The 15,497-nt window shown below is 58.8% G+C and overlaps 2 protein-coding genes across 2 annotated transcripts; one reads left to right on the top strand and one right to left on the bottom strand.

The window, feature by feature from the left end:
* The first annotated feature begins 401 nt into the window (after positions 1–401).
* On the top strand, positions 402–6,213 carry DCXR (dicarbonyl and L-xylulose reductase). Its single transcript, XM_065415817.1, has 8 exons — positions 402–459; positions 531–628; positions 1,456–1,610; positions 3,880–3,922; positions 4,274–4,373; positions 4,543–4,607; positions 4,709–4,826; positions 5,442–6,213. Exons 1-8 carry the CDS (start codon positions 402–404, stop codon positions 5,543–5,545), a joined length of 741 nt encoding a protein of 246 aa, XP_065271889.1. The 3' UTR covers positions 5,546–6,213.
* A 382-nt stretch (positions 6,214–6,595) lies between these two features.
* RAC3 (Rac family small GTPase 3) lies at positions 6,596–12,687 on the bottom strand. Its single transcript, XM_065415035.1, has 6 exons — positions 12,619–12,687; positions 9,063–9,134; positions 8,563–8,680; positions 7,981–8,043; positions 7,137–7,296; positions 6,596–6,900 (listed from the first exon to the last, which is right to left on the bottom strand). Exons 1-6 carry the CDS (start codon positions 12,651–12,653, stop codon positions 6,770–6,772), a joined length of 579 nt encoding a protein of 192 aa, XP_065271107.1. The 5' UTR covers positions 12,654–12,687; the 3' UTR covers positions 6,596–6,769.
* Between the last annotated feature and the right edge of the window lie 2,810 nt (positions 12,688–15,497).

Here is a 15,497-nt window from a genome sequence, read left to right as displayed (position 1 = left end):
CTCCCTCCACCTGCACCATGGCCCAGTATTGCCCCTCACTCTGCCCCCCCCCATGGCACAATATCACTCCGGATTGGCTGCACCCCTCGCTCTGTCCCCGCCCCCCATGACATGGTATCGCCCCAGGCCAACTGCCCCCCTCACTCTGCCCCCCCATGGCATGGTATCGCTCCAGGCTGGCTGCACCCCCTCGCTCTGCTCCCCCCCCCCATGACATGGTATCGCCCCAGGCCGGCTGCACCCCTCGCTCTGCCCCCCACCCATGACATGGTATCGCCCCAGGCCGGCTGCATGGGCCGATGGCCGGGGCGGGGTGTTGCTAAGGTGCTGGGGGGGCGGGAGGCGGCGCCCCGGGATGTTCCGTGTCCGGGGCAGGGACCCGCACTCGCCGCCCGCCGGGAATGGAGCCGGATCGGAGCTTCTCGGGCCGCCGGGCCCTGGTGACCGGGGCGGGCAAAGGTAAGAAGGGCCCTGGTTGGGCGGGAGCCCGGCCCGGCCCGGCCCGGCTCTGACCACCTCTCGCCCCGCAGGGATCGGCCGGGCCGCGGCCCTGGCGCTGAGCGGAGCGGGGGCCCAGGTGATCGCGCTGAGCCGGACGCAGGCGGACCTGGAGAGCCTGGAGCGGGAGGTAACGGACCGGGCCCCGCCGCGCCGCGGGACTGCACCGCCCTGGCGCTCCCGCCTCCAGCCAAACTTCCCCCGGGGGCCACCCCCCCAGCAGCCCGGACACCCCACCCCCAGATCCCCCCAGCGGCCCGGACACCCCCCTCACTGCCCCGGACACACCCCCCCCCGGATCCCCCCAGCGGCCCGGACACCCCCCCCCCCGGATCCCCTCAGCGGCCCGGACACCCCCCCCCAGGATCCCCCTCACTGCCCCGGACACCCCCCCCCGGATCCCCCCAGCGGCCCGGACACCCCCCTCACTGCCCCGGACACCCCCCGTCCAGGATCCCCCCAGCGGCCCGGACACCCCCCCTGGATCCCCCTCACTGGCCCAGACACACACACCCCCCCCCCCCCAGGATCCCCCCACTGCCCCGGACATCCCTTACCAACACAGACGCACACTCCCAGGGCCCCCTCGCTGACCCGGACACTCCCGAGTGCCCCAGATACCTCCCACCCTCAGGGGACCCACCCAACCCAGACACCCCCCCCCTCCCGTCAGATGGGCCTCCAACCCCCTCCTCCCAGGGGGGGTCAGTCCACACCCACCATTCCCTCAGGGGGCCTCCAACCCCCTCCATGACCCAGACACCCACCATTCCCTCAAAGGCTGCCCAGGCCCCAGCCGTCCTGCTCCAACGACACAGCCCTCCGGAGGCCCAACCAGCCCACCCTGCCTCAGTGACAGGGGCCCAGATCTCCCTGAGGGCAGTCTCACACCCCAGGGGCAGCCTCCTACCCTCCCTGGTGCGCTATCGACTTTGGCCCCTCTGCTGTGTCCTCCAGTGTACCGGGATTGAGACACTCTGTGTAGACCTGGGTGATTGGGACGCCACCGAGGCAGCGCTGAGCAAGGTGGGCGCCATTGACCTGCTGGTAAATAATGCAGCTGTGGCTGTGCTACAACCCTTCCTGGAGGTGACCAAGGAGGCCTTCGACAGGTAAGGTCTGGCACAAAGCTAATCGCAGCTCCAGGGGCCTGAGCATATGGTAGGGAATGGAGGGAGGCCGGGCAGTACTAAGGGAGAGGCTGGACTCTGCTCTAATAAACACAAAGGCTGCTGGAGACAGCCAGCCTGTGGTTCTCTCTGGCTTTCCAGTCCCTGCAGCCTGGGGTGAGAACACAGTGGGGATGTGGCCATGTCACACAATAGCCCTCTCTCTCCCTGGTGTAGCGGCCCTGCAGAGCCATTGCCTTCACCCCAGAGTCCTCAGCCCAGGGAGTATGTCAAGGACATTTTGGGAGTGCCAGGGCACACCTATGTCCCAGCTGTTCTGCAGAACTGAAAGTCAAGGCAACTATCACGGCACTTCTACCCTTTGCCAGGGGCAGAGCTTGCTCATCTGGTTGTGAGAAACTAGGTGATGTTCACTCCTCTCTTTGGCAGGCTGGGAGATCAATAATTCTTTCTGGCAGCTCCCAAAGTACTTTTCTCACTTTGGCACACTGGGTATATCTCCACTGGGAAAATGCATTGGGCACAGGGGTCAGTACTGATACAAAGGGAAAAAAACCCTATTGAGTCACCCAGACTGCCTCTTAGCACTAGGCTAAGGCAGTATAGTCAGAACCAACCCAGAGGGGAGAGTGCTCCCTATTGTTCAACCACACTATTCCCTACAGCCTCTTTCCCTCGGTCTCCCATTCAAACACCAGCCTAGCTCAAACTTGCCTTAAACTGAGTCTCAGCTTAAGATGGCCCAGGTATGGAGAGGAAGGAGGATAGGAGAATTCAAGGAGATCTTACCTGGGTGGGAAATAGAAATTGCTTATTCTTCAGTACATTCAACAGCAAAAAATTGTTCTTCAGAAGATTCTCTCTGTCATCCCTTTTTCAAACTGGGTGTGAGCTCTCGCAAATGTAGAGGTACATTTCCTCCCTTCTTGGAGGAAACACTTTGGTGGTTAGTACCTTATTCCCAAAGTAAAGAAGAAAAGGCTGTGCAAATGGAGCACCCCAAATGATTAATTGATGGCTAGTAGCCAGAGTATGAAACAGCCGGGCACTTGCTAGTCCAATCACATCATCTGAGGGCTAAGAGGATGAAATTCTGGACTGAGGAAGGAGCAGCATCTCATTGAGGCAAATACAAGAAAATGCTGTTATTAAATGTTTTGTTGGAGGTTTCTTTGGTATTTTGAAGCCTTGTAAAGGTTTGCATGTGGTGGCGCATGCCTGTAACCCCAGCTATTTGGGAGGCTGAGACTGGTGGATCGCTTGAGCTCAGGGGTTCTGGGCTGCAGTGCGCTGTGCCTGGCCAGCGGGTGGCTGAAGGGATGGCTAAAACAACACGAGCAATGTGCTGTGATCAGCGTAGGCGCTGACTCCGTGGGTGCTCCGGGGCTGGAACACTCACGGGGGGGAAATTAGTGGGTGCTCTGCACCCACTGGCAGCCAAGCTCCCCGCTCCAGCTCACCTCCACCTCCTCCCCTGAGCGCGCCGCGTCCCCGCTCCTACGCCTACCTCCCAGTGCTTGCCGCCGCCAAACAGCTGTAGCAAGCTCCGAGAAGGAGGGGGGAGGAGCGGGAACGTGGCATGCTCAGGGGAAGAGGTGGGAAAGAGACGGGGCCGGGGATTTGGGGAAGAAGTCGGAATAGGGGCAGGGAGGGGGCGGGGACTTTGGGGAAGGGGTTGGAATGGGGGCGGGAGGGGGCGGCACAGGGGCGGGGCCAGGGGCAGAGGCGGGTCGAGCACCCACCAGCACCATTAGAAGTCAGCACCTGCGGGATCAGTATTCTCTCTGTGATGGCTGATAGATCGATTGGACAAGATAAAGATTTGACTGGGCTAGGAGGGGCCACTGGCCGAGATGCTTTTGTTTAAAATTTAATAAATGTACTAGGTTAGAAGAGGATCCCATAGGAAACAACTCCAGGAAGTCCTGGTTATGCTTTTTTCTCTGCTACATGAGGGGAGGTGCCAACTAAACAGCTTATTTCATCTCCTGTGAATGGTCATTGCTGGGTGTATGGCATGTAGGGGCTCTGTAACGCTAACGGGTTGTGTTTAGATAAGACGACTAGTTCCATGGGGCGAATTTCTCTAGCCAGTTGGACTGGAGTTTACACCCAGTTCCTTTCACAGGCTGATCAGTGTTTGAGGCACTGGCAGCGCCCAGCCTCCTATTTCCACCACCACCCCTCCCCTGGGCTGCTGCTAGGTTGTGATTTTCTTTTTCTCTGACTTGGACAATTTTTTTTTTTATAGGTCTTTCGATGTGAATCTTCGGGCCGTGTTTCATGTTTCCCAGGTGAGAAGGGACTGTGAATTGGAGTGGGATGGAGCCAGGGACAAGCTGATGAGTTTCAGCTTCCCTGAAGCCATGTGTGCAATGGAAATAAAAGTCTACATTAGGAGCTGTGCTGCATCTCCGCTCCTTGTGGGGATCCACAAGAGACTGACCTCGTTTGCATATGTTGAATAGGCTGTGCTTGGTATAGCTGATCCTGCAGCATCCCCTAGTTCTGACCATGTCTCTTAGCTCAGAGCTGGGAGGCAACTGGGGTTACTGCTCTGGCAAGCTCTTCTAATCCCCCAAGAAGGCACCAACAGCCTGGGTTGGAAGAGTCCCCCCCACTTGTTCTCTTGTGCTGTGTTTCAGATCATTTCCCGGCAGATGATTGCACGGGGGGTGCAAGGAGCGATAGTGAACGTCTCGAGCCAGGCATCTCAGCGGGCGCTACGGGATCATGCTGTCTACTGTGAGTGTCTCAGCGTCAGCACGCTCCAGACCTGCCCATTAATCCATTCCTGACCTGTGGTAGCTGGAAGCCACAAGCACAGGGACCTGGGTTTGGATGCAGTGAATATGTGTGACCCAGCCCAGGTGCTGCGCACTCAGCTTCTTCCTTCTGTTGGGTTTTATTGAAGGTTCTACAAAAAGTGCCTTAGATATGCTGACCAAGGTGATGGCTCTGGAGTTGGGACCCCACAAGGTAAGACCCAGTCTATGCAAGAGAGCAGGGAAGGGGTGAGCAAGTGGAGGCAGTTTCTCTCAGGGTAGTTCAGTTACCTAATGTGCTGTTGTTGGTGACAGATCCGGGTGAACAGTGTGAACCCCACTGTGGTTCTGACCGACATGGGGCGAATTAACTGGAGTGAGCCTCAGAAAGCCGCTGCCATGATCAGTCGAATTCCTCTGGGGAAGTTTGCAGGTCAGTGGAGGGGATTTGCTGCTGGGGCTGGCTCCATATTCAGCTCATCTGCACCCTTAGTGCTTCCTTCTAATTGGCTCCTCAGCCATGTGTATCTGCCTCTCTTTGGCTCATGCCCTCCAGGCCCAGGAAGAGCAATGAAACAGCTCTGCTGAAAGTTTGTCAGGGTCCTTGAAGCAGCTGCAGCGTTTCCACTTGGAGCAAGCAAGAACCAGTCAAGGTTCTCCCCTCCAAAACCTTCCTAACGTGGGTTTGTTTTAGGGTGGGCGGGGGACATTTTTATCCTACTCACCAGCAATAGGATTGAGCACTGGAGGGTAACAACACTCGATGCTATGACCCTGTCATCAGCCAACCATCCATCCTGGGAACACAGCAAGGGCTTCTGAATGCCAAAGGACTGACCAAACTGTCTCACTCACTGCACCAGACACAGCCCAGTGCAGGGAGGGGGAAATCTCTCCCCTCTCAGTTATGTCTCCTTATTGGCCAAGAGGACACAGCTGCAAGGCGGAATGATGGCAGACTCTTGGAAGTGTGTGGGTTTCTTTTCCTGCTGCTAGTGCAATTTGTGGGGTGACTCAGCTGTTGCCCTCTCTCTGTGTCCTATTCCAGAGGTAGATGATGTGGTGAACAGCATCCTCTTCCTGCTGAGTGACAAGAGCGCTATGACAACAGGTGTCTCGCTGCTGGTTGATGGGGGTTTTCTCGTCTCCTAAGATGATGTATCTGCGTTGGTACCGCAAGGAGAGAATCATTCCTTAGTTTTCAGGCTATTGTTACTAAGTGATTCTAAACATGATGGAGAGACAGTGAGTGACTCAGATCACAAGCCGTGAGGGGAGGGGTAGATGGATATTAGCAGGGTTGGGACCTGTCAGAAAAGTGTGGCAGGTCATTCCATGGTTGGAAGCATGGCTGTTCCCTCAGAAAAGCTGTGCTCTCTGCTCCGAACAAAGCCTCCACACTCCTTCATGGAGAATGTTTATTGTACCAAAATAAGAGGTGTTATCTTGTCACTCTACATGATGATTAGAAACAGGACCTGTCTTTGTTCTGACCCTCTCCCCCCAAAACCCTTCAGAAGCTCTCCCTGCTCCATCCAAACCGATAAAGCCCATCACCATACTCCCAGCAGGAAAGGGAGGGAGTAGCTACCAGACTCCTCACTGTCTCTTTTATGGCTTTTGATAGAAAAAAGAGGCAACAACCTCAGCCCTGCTCTGCAGAGACTGGATGGGGGAGGAGAGGCCCCCTGCTAAACATCCTTCTGCCATGACACAGCGCCCAAGGTAGTGCCCTAAAAGGCACTAAGTGCACAGGACTGTTTCACTCACTGAGCTTGACTAGTGATTAGTACTCAATAAAGCTAATCGTTATTTCTTCAGCCTCTGTCTTCTGTTTATTTTCACCACTCCTGGAGTTAGTGATTTGACTCCCATAAGCCTCTGGCACATCTCCTTAGAGCACTGGTTAGTTAAGTATCACCAGCAATATGCTGGGATGAGGAGGCCCCGTTACCCTTCCAGCTGGTCTTGTCATTCACAAACTATCACACAATGGTCCCTACCCACCCCCTTAGGGATTCTCCCCACCTGTCTCCCCCTGTGCATTGCGAGCAGAGGTGTTTCCATCACAGAATGGGTGTCTTAGCCTCTTCAACTTGAAGTTAAGGAGAACTGCACCTCACTGTCTCAGGGAGCTACCCCGCCACTCCCCCTGCTCCTCCCCTAGGGGCTGCACAGCATCCACCTAACCTCCCGCCCCCACTGCCCCTTCACATCAACACTGACGTTAAATCAAAGAGACATTTAAAAAACACTGACTTCGTACATGATGAAGGGCCCCATACATCACAGCCCCCTCCAGAAGAACCCAGCGAACACTCAATCTGTTGGAGGAGGATGACAAGGACATGCTGAGTCAGCATCTTGCCAACATCCTCAGAACACAGTGCACTTCTTGCCAGGCTTCTTCACAGGTGGGGGGCACAACACAGCACGGATAGCTTCGTCAAACACGGTCTTCAAGCCCCGCTGTGTCAGGGCTGAGCACTCAAGATACTTCACTGACCCTGTGGGAAGAGAGATCTGTCTCAACCACTCCAAACCTAGCAAGACCTGGCTTAGACTGTAAATTCTTTGGAGCAGGGACTGTCTTTGTTCTGTATTTCTACACTGGCTAGCACAGTAGTGTCCTGGTCCACAACTAGGGCTCCCAGGTGTTATGATAAAAATTCCCCCCTTGGAAATGACAAGCCAGGCTCAGTGAGGGGCTCCACCTCTCGCCAGATAGGTACCCAAGACTTACCAATCTCCCGTGCCATGGCCAGGCCCTGGGGGTAGGTGATGGGGGCCAGTTTCTTATCACGCAGCCTTTCAATGGTGTCCTTGTCATCCCTCAAGTCCAGCTTGGTGCCCACCAGGATGATGGGCGTATTAGGGCAGTGGTGCCGGACCTCCGGGTACCACTAAAACAGAGTAGTTCACTGAGAACAGGCAGAGACAGTAGGGGAAAGAATCTTGCAGCATAATTAACCAATTGCTCATTTATTAGGTATATAGTGTCCCAAGGCACCTGAAATACTAGTAACAGTCAGCACAGAAGACAGTTTTATATGTAGCTCTTAAACCATTTATAAAGAGAAGTCAATACAACTGGGGAAACTGAGGCACAGAGGGACAGCTGTACAGCAAGTCAGTGACACAGCTGGGGATAGTAGACAGGTCTCCTGCCCCATTTGCTGTACCATGTTGCCTCCCTTTGCCCCATGTTTGTTTCTAGGACACTCTCTGCTTTATCTAAATCTCAGATTTCAGAAGGCAGGGACATAACCAAAGAAAGAGTGGCTGATGTGGCTCATGCCCCTCCTCCACTCTGCAGGCTGCAGCTGCCTCCTCTCCTCTGGTTTTCATAGGAGGGCTTGAGAAAACTCCATTCTAGGGATTTTGGCTTTGTCTCCAAGGCGCAGGGACTGTTGCTTATGCACATCCAACTATGCTGACCTTGGGCTCCCCACACTCTACGCTTGTGCCAAGCCCCAGTGCTGCCAGTGACGAGATTACATGGTACAGCAGTGGGTTTGTCTGTCCCTTGTGGGGGGAAGGGACCTTGCCATTCCTCCTCCCTCCCCAAAAAGAAGAAAGCAAGTTACCTTGGCTCGGACATTCTCAAATGAGGCCGGACTCACCAGGGAGAAGCAGATCAAGAAGACATCCTGTGAGGGGACAATAGCATTAGCCACTAGGAAAGGATCCACCAGCAATAGCCAAGGTCTGGTGGGGCATCAGTCAGGGACTGTTAGCCCCTCCCCTTGCAGAGCACTTGAGAGGGGTAAGGAAAGCCCTCCATTGAAAGATGAAAAATAAATGACATTTCTGTGGGGGCAGCTCCTCAGCTGCCAATCAAAGAGCACCATGCTGTACTCACTCTCTCTCTCCCACGTGCCCCACAGCACATTAGTGGTCTGCAAATGCCCCAAAACAAACTCTAGGCTTTTGCACTTCAAACGGCCCCCGGAAAGCAGCTGGAACCACCTGGATGGTCTGTGGGGGGAAAGAGACACCTGTTCTCCTTATCCTACAGGACCTCAGGGTAGCATCTCCTGTGATGCAAACACAAACTCCCAGCTTCAGAAACTGGGAACCTGTCAAAGAGAAGCAAAGGGCTGTACCCAGAGACCACCCCGCCCACAATGTAGGGAGCAGAACGAGGCCAGCCCAGGCAGTTCACTCACTGTCTGAGGGTAGGAGAGGGGCCGCAGTCGGTCATAGTCCTCTTGCCCTGCTGTATCCCAGAGACCCAGGTTCACTGGCTTCCCATCCACCATGACATTGGCGGAGTAATTATCAAACCTGCCACAGGAAGAATCCATGTCAGTGATGAGGGAACCCATTACAGGAACACAATCTCAGGGTGCGGTAGAAGGGAATCATCCAGTGCTTAATTTGTAATGAAAGAAGTGCTGGGGCTCAAGCAATTTTTTTACATTCATAATTGATTCAGCAAGCCCAGAGGTGCCGGGGCTCTGAACCGCCAGGCCCAGAGGTGCCGGGGCTCTGAACCGCCAGGCCCAGAGGTGCCCGGGGCTCTGAACTGCCAAGCCTAAAGGTCCCGGGGCTCAGCCCTGGCACAAAATAAGCACTGGAATCATCACATGATCATAATTCTCCCCGCGCACACACACACACACACACCTCTTAACAACTGTGCAAAGAGAACAGTGCCAATACTCACACAGTGGGGATATACTCTCCAGGGAAGGCATTAGTGGTGTAACTGATCAGCAGGCAGGTCTTCCCCACAGCCCTGCAGAGGGGGAAAGGGCAGAGCATGATGCAGCGGAATGGGAGAGTCCACAGGAGAAAAGGGTAGAAGCAGCAAGTTGGAGCTTTAGTCAGTGAAAAGGCAGAGCTGTGCCACCCAGAATCTCCAGCACTCTAGGGGCCTGGGACCAGGGCCGGCTCTGGCTTTTTGGCCGCCCCAAGCAAAATTAAATAAATAAATAAATAAATGGGACGGCCAGAACGGCAAAGCAAAAAAAAAAAATCTGCAGCGCGGGTGCAGGGGGACCGGCTGGGGGGGGGGGGGGGAAGAGAGAGGAGGGGGGGACCAGGGCTACAGCAGGGGCGCTGCCACGCGGCCCCTCCCGCTGCGCCGCGTCCTGCAGCCTGCTGCGAGGGCTCCGCTCCAGTCGGCGGGGAGGGAAGGAAAAGGACTGCCCTGCAGGGCGCTCTGGTTCTCCGCGCCGCCGCCCCCTACAGGGCGGCCGGAGCGGAACAAAACAAAAAGCGTCCGTGCCGCCCTAGGATTGGGCGGAATGCCGCCTCGTTCAATCTGCCGTCCCAAGCACCAGCTTGCTCAGCTGGTGCCTGGAGCTGGCCCTGCCTGGGACCAGGCCTGAACACACCAAGTGCTGTGTCCAAGCACACATCTGACCATGCTCCAACACGGAGCCATTCCTGACTAGAGCATCACTTTCAAAGATTGCTACCCCTCGCTCAAACGTGTTTATTGGCATGACCAGTGACACGTGCTGACATGCTGCAAAGGCGCCAGCCTCCAAGTCCCTGGCCCAAGCAGCTACAGCATCACAGGCCCCACCCAGAATGGGGCTTTAAATCATGTGACTTCCCATTACTGCCTTCCTCGACAAAACACTTTGCGCTGGCCAAGGGTCAACTTTTCCTTGTTGCTCCTTTATGGAAAGCATTTCTGATAAGTCAAGACAGGCATGCTGGAACAATGTGTATAGTGGGGGTGCTGAGAGCCATTGAACCAAACTGTAAACCCTGCATATAATGGAAACCACTTCAAGTCAGGGGGTGTGGCAGCACCCCCAGCACCCCTAGTTCCAGCACCTATGAGTCAAGGGAATCGCTTTCTCGTCCCACTCAGTGATTTGAACACTGAAGCAGAACAGCTCCCCCCATCATAGGGATGAAATACAAGCATTATTGTATCAGATAAGACCAAGGTCCAGGGGACAAAGATTTGAACAGGGAGTCAGGAGGCCCTGGTTATCTTCTTGGCTGCGGTGGACAAGTCACTTCCCCTCTCTTGGCCTGTTTCCCTGCCAACTCTCTGTATGTCTTGTCATTTAGACTGTCAACTCTCTGGGCCACAGCTTCCCATCTACTATATATTTGTACAATGTTTGGGGCCCCTGGGAGTTATTGTACTACAAGTACCAGTAATAAGAATCCAGCCCCATCTCCTGTCTCCAGCAGTGGCCAGTACCAGTTGCTTCAGAGGAAGGTGCCAAATTATATTATCTTGACTAACGGGGGTAGGGACATGAAGTAAATGACAACCCCAAAGAACTCAGCCGCTCATTTTTATGGCCTTTCTCAGACCATCTCACCCCAATTTCTACAGAGTTAGGGTGCCCCGAACTGACTGCAGATGTTCTTCTTCAGGCCTGCCTAGCGCTTTGTCCGCCCCAGATCCCTTCCATTGTTTACAGCCACGTAAATTTGGCCAGTCTTCCTGCGTTTTGCATTTCACGCTGTGGCATGATATGCCCAGATGCCAGGTCTCCCACATAATTCGGATCTTATTGTTGTGGCTACTCCATTGGTGCTAGTATTGCTGACAGGATGAGGTGCAAAGCACCAGGGTGAGTCAGTATGGGGGTACCCCAGAGGTGGGCTACAGAGATGGCACCAGGATGAGCTGGAGGGGTGTCCAATGGGTCGACATACAGTGATGGCACCAGCATGAGATGGGGCTGGGTGGGGGTGTCCAATGGGACGAGATAAAGACACAACACAAGGGTGAGTCAGGGGGATGGTCTGAGATATGGAGCTGGCACCAGGGTAAGCCGGGGTGGAGGAGGGAGGGCACAACAGGAGAAGGCGGCACTGGGATGAGCTAGGGGTAGGGCAGGGCAGGCTGGGGTATAGAGGTGGCACCAGGATGAGGCGGATTCTATGGGATGGATACGGGGCCAGCACAGGAGTGAGCCATGAGGGAGGGAGGTTATCTGCTGGAATAGGATAAGGAAACGGAACAGGGGTGGATAGCAGACCGGTCCCCGAATTCTCCCTTCACTGCCAATGAGATTTAACCAATTTCCTGAGGCTGCATCAAAATGGGGGAGATGGCCAGGGGGCCTGTGCAGCTGGAGGGATACCGTGGCCTGGGGGGGCATGGCTGGGAGGGCACACTACTGAGAGGGGGACACCAATGGCTATGGGGGACACGCTGCTGAGGGGGGAAGAAACACCACCGGGGCAGGTGCACTGCTGGGGCAAGGAAGACATGGGCTGGGGGGGCGCTGCAGGGAAGGGGAGACACAGGGCCAGGGGGGCGCTGCGGGGGGGAGACACAGGGCTGGGGGCGCTGTGGAGCGATATGGGACCAAGGGGCACTGCAGGGAGGGGAGACACAGGGCTGGGGGGCGCTGCGGAGGGGGAGCCACAGGGCCAGGGGGGCGCTGCAGGGGAGGTAGATACAGGGCCGGGGTGGCGCTGCGGGGGGGGGGGGGGAGACACAGGGCTGGGGGGAGGGGGACACGGGGAGGAGGAGACACAGGGCCGGGCGGAAAGCTGCGGGGGGGAAGGCCGGGGCAGGAGCGCTGCGGAGGGAGAGACACAGGACGGGGGGGGGGGGGGCGCTACGGGGGGGGCACAGGACCGGGGCGGAAAGCTGCAGGGGGGAGCTGCGGGAGGGGGCGCTGCGGGGGGAGAGACACAGGACCGGGGAGCGCTGCGGGGGGGGCACAGGACCGGGGGGCGCTGCGGGGGGCGGGGACACAGGACCGGGGCGGAAAGCTGCAGGGGGGAGCTGCGGGAGGGGGCGCTGCGGGGGGAGAGACACAGGACCGGGGGGCGCTGCGGGGGGGAAGGCCAGGGGGAGCGCTTCGGGGGGGACACAGGACCGGGGGGTCGCTGCGGGGGGGGAAGGCCGGGGGGAGCGCTGCGGGGGGGGACACAGGACCGGGGATCGCTGCGGGGGGGGAAGGCCGGGGGGAGCGCTGCGGGGGGGGACACAGGACCGGGGCGGAAAGCTGCAGGGGGGAGCTGCGGGAGGGGGCGCTGCGGGGGGAGAGACACAGGACCAGGGGGGCGCTGCGGGGGGGGACACAGGACCGGGGATCGCTGCAGGGGGCTGGAAATGCCGTGGGGGGGTGGCCGTTCAGCAGATATCGGGGCGCGGCGCTGCACCGGGGGCTGGGGACGAACCCGGGGGGGGGGAGGTTGGTCTTTCAGGCCCGGCCCGGGTCTCGCTCTCCGGCCCCCGGCAGGCCGGGCCCCCATCGCCCCATCGCCCTCCCGGGCCCGGCGCTCACCCGTCTCCCACCACCACACACTTGATCGCCTGCATCTGCCCCGGGATGGCGGCGCCTCTGCGATTCCACCGCAGTGACGGGCCGGAGCCGGGCGGGGCGACGAGCCGAGCGCAGCCGAGCCCTGGCGGGGGGAGCCGAAGCCGAGGCGGCTGCAGCCTCCGCCCCCAGTGCGCCCCCCGCCCCGTGCTAGGGTCCCCCCGGCCGCCCCCAGCGCCATGGGGTCCAGCCCCGCCCCCAGTGCCACCCCCGCCAGGGTCCCTCCGCCCACACCCAGCGCCATGGGGCCCAGCCCCCCTCGCCCAGCTCCGCCCCCAGGGCCCCCCCCGGCAGGGTCCCCCCGGCCATACCCAGCACCATGGGGCCAGCCCCGCCCTCCCAGCTCCGCCCCCAGTGCCCCCCCCGCCCCGTGCTAGTGTCCCCCCGGCCGCACCCAGCGCCATGGGGACGAGCCCCGCCCTGTGCCAGGGTCCCCCCGGCCGCCCCCCAGCACCATGGGGTCCAGCCCCGCCCTCCCAGCTCCGCCCCCAATGCCCCCCCCGCCGGGGTCCCCCCGGCCGCACCCAGCGCCATGGGGCCCAGCCCCGCCCTGTGCCAGGGTCCCCCCGGCCGCCCCCAGCACCATGGGGTCCAGCCCCGCCCTCCCAGCTCCGCCCCCAGTGCCCCTCCCGCTGGGGTCCCCCCACCCACACCCAGCACCATGGGGCCAGCCCCCCCATTCAGCTCCGCCCCCAGTGGCCACCCCTGCCCAGGCCCCCCGGCCGCACCCAGTGCCATGGGGCCCAGCCCCGCCCTCCCAGGCCCACCCCCAGTGCGCCCCCCGCCCCACCCCGTGCCAGGGTCTCCCCGGCCACCCCCCGCGCCATGGGGCCCAGTGCTGCCCCCCGCCAGGGTCCCCCCGGCCATACCCAGCACCATGGGGCCATACCCAGCACCATGGGGCCAGCCCCGCCCTCCCAGCCCCGCCGCCGCCCCGTGCTAGGGTCCCCCCGGCCGCACCCACCGCCATGGGGCCCAGCTCCGCCCCCAGTGCCCCCCCACCCTGTGCCAGGGTCCCCCGGCCGCACCCAGCGCCATGGGGCCCAGCCCCGCCGTCCCAGCTCCGCCCCCGCCAGGGTCCCCCCGGCCGTACCCAGCGCCATGGGGCCAGCCCCACCCTCCCAGCTCCGCCCCCATTGCCCCTCCCACCCCTTGCTAGGGTCTTCTCGGCCACACCCAGCACCATGGGGCCCAGCTCCGCCCCGCCTTCCGGGGCAGCTCCAGCCCGGGAGGGACCAGCACAGCTCTGGTCCCTGTGTGCTGAACACGGGGCAGAGGGGGACACCCGGCCCAGGGCCACTCACCCTCCATCATGTGGCAATGAGTTCCACAGGCCAAATTTACAAAAAATCTGCAATAAGGACAGTGTTGGGACATTAGCCCAAACCTCCACAGCCAGAAACATCCCTCCCCAGTTAGGTGCACACAGGCTCCTTGGGCCGGACGCAGCTCACGAGCCAAAGGGCAGGAAGTCAAGGCCTATGGGGGGAGGAGGTACAAACACTAGCTCCTGCGGATAGTGCAGGGGTGGGGATGTGCAACGATGCTGGGGCCATACTCAAGCCAGTCAGGGGAGTTCAGGCGCTAACACAGAACCAGGCCTCAGTCATCCAGTGAAAGTGGATCCTTTCAGAATCCAGTGCAAACTCTACCTCTGTGCCTTCCTGGATCAGGGTCAGGAGCTGGGGTTGGCTCAAGGGGAGGTAGAGCGACCGGTACCTCCTCAGCACCCCAAGGGGTGGGGAGACTGGCTGATGCCTCCGGCACCCAGGGTTCAGAGGTTGCCGAATAGGAACTTTTGGGTTGGGTGCCCTGGGCCTCGTGGTATGCCCCTGGGGTCCAAAATGGCCACTGCACTGGTCCCTGCCACTGTGAGGGCCCTGGCCCTTCCCCCACCTCAGGCCTTCCATGGCTCGACCGGTGCCAGCCCCACTCTGAGTATCTAGACCCCATCTCTGAGTCCGAAGACAGGGACCAGGACCACTATGGCCAGGGCGGTGCCGCGCAGAACTGGACTACGGAGCAGTGCCGTGGTGCTGGGGAACGGTGTTGCGAGGCTGGGGCGTGGTGCCATGATCTGGAGCGGTACCAAGATCAGGATCTGTGTGGGGACACTGACTGGTGCAGGAATGACCAGTGCCAGGAACGGGATCTGCTGCGAGACGGGGATTGGCGTGAGGATCGACGGTGCAATCGGGAGCTCTGGCACAACCTGGTGCCTTGATTCCACTGACGGTGCTGAGTGAGGGAACATTGCTGGTTTGCCTCGAGAAGGGGGGCATGATCAAATAAGTTTGAGAATCGCTGCTCTACAGGCATGAGAGAGCAATACAAGAGATCACTTTGTTAGGAGGCTAGTGGCCTGAGGCCAGGATACGAGAACCATTCACACAGGATTTTGAAAGAGAAAGTCAGAATGTAGAGGCTGGATTAGTTTTGCCCTGCCCCTTAGCCCCAACACTCCAGTCCTCTCCAATACACCAATCCCCTCAAGGTTTCCATTGCCCACCAGTCACTTCTTCTAGTAATTTAGGACAAACAGATAATGAAGAGAAAGTTACCTCTAATTCTGCTTGGGAGGACAGTGTAGGGGTGTTGCGCCGCAACTGGCCTGGTTCATTCTCTGTTTTGCTACTAATGGCCTCCAGGGTCAGGAAACCTTAAAAGATAGTGACAATGTAACCTCCACTGTGGAGCTGCTACTGCAGTTTCCCCCTAATGTGCATGGCTGGAGAAGTTCCAGCCATCTTGTGCTCAGCAGCGAAGATGCAGGAGTGAGAATCCGCCACAGATGAGACTTTTAGATTCCTCTAAATCCAACAATATTCTGCCAAGAACTTAGG

Source organism: Emys orbicularis, chromosome 13, assembly GCF_028017835.1.
Source record: "Emys orbicularis isolate rEmyOrb1 chromosome 13, rEmyOrb1.hap1, whole genome shotgun sequence".
NCBI lineage: Eukaryota > Metazoa > Chordata > Testudines > Emydidae > Emys > Emys orbicularis.
Note: the sequence above shows the minus strand (reverse complement) of the source record. Positions and strands in the feature narration are given on the sequence as shown.

Coding starts and splice junctions, on each gene's coding strand:
- DCXR (XM_065415817.1), top strand. CDS start 402: ATGGAGCCGGATCGGAGCTTCTCGGGCCGCCGGGCCCTGGTGACCGGG. Junction 4,374..4,542: donor ACGGGATCATGCTGTCTACT/GTGAGTGTCTCA, acceptor GTTTTATTGAAG/GTTCTACAAAAAGTGCCTTA. Junction 4,827..5,441: donor TCCTCTGGGGAAGTTTGCAG/GTCAGTGGAGGG, acceptor GTCCTATTCCAG/AGGTAGATGATGTGGTGAAC.
- RAC3 (XM_065415035.1), bottom strand. CDS start 12,653: ATGCAGGCGATCAAGTGTGTGGTGGTGGGAGACGG. Junction 8,044..8,562: donor CCCTCTCCTACCCTCAGACA/GTGAGTGAACTG, acceptor GTCCCCTCACAG/GATGTCTTCTTGATCTGCTT. Junction 7,297..7,980: donor TTGAGAATGTCCGAGCCAAG/GTAACTTGCTTT, acceptor ACTCTGTTTTAG/TGGTACCCGGAGGTCCGGCA.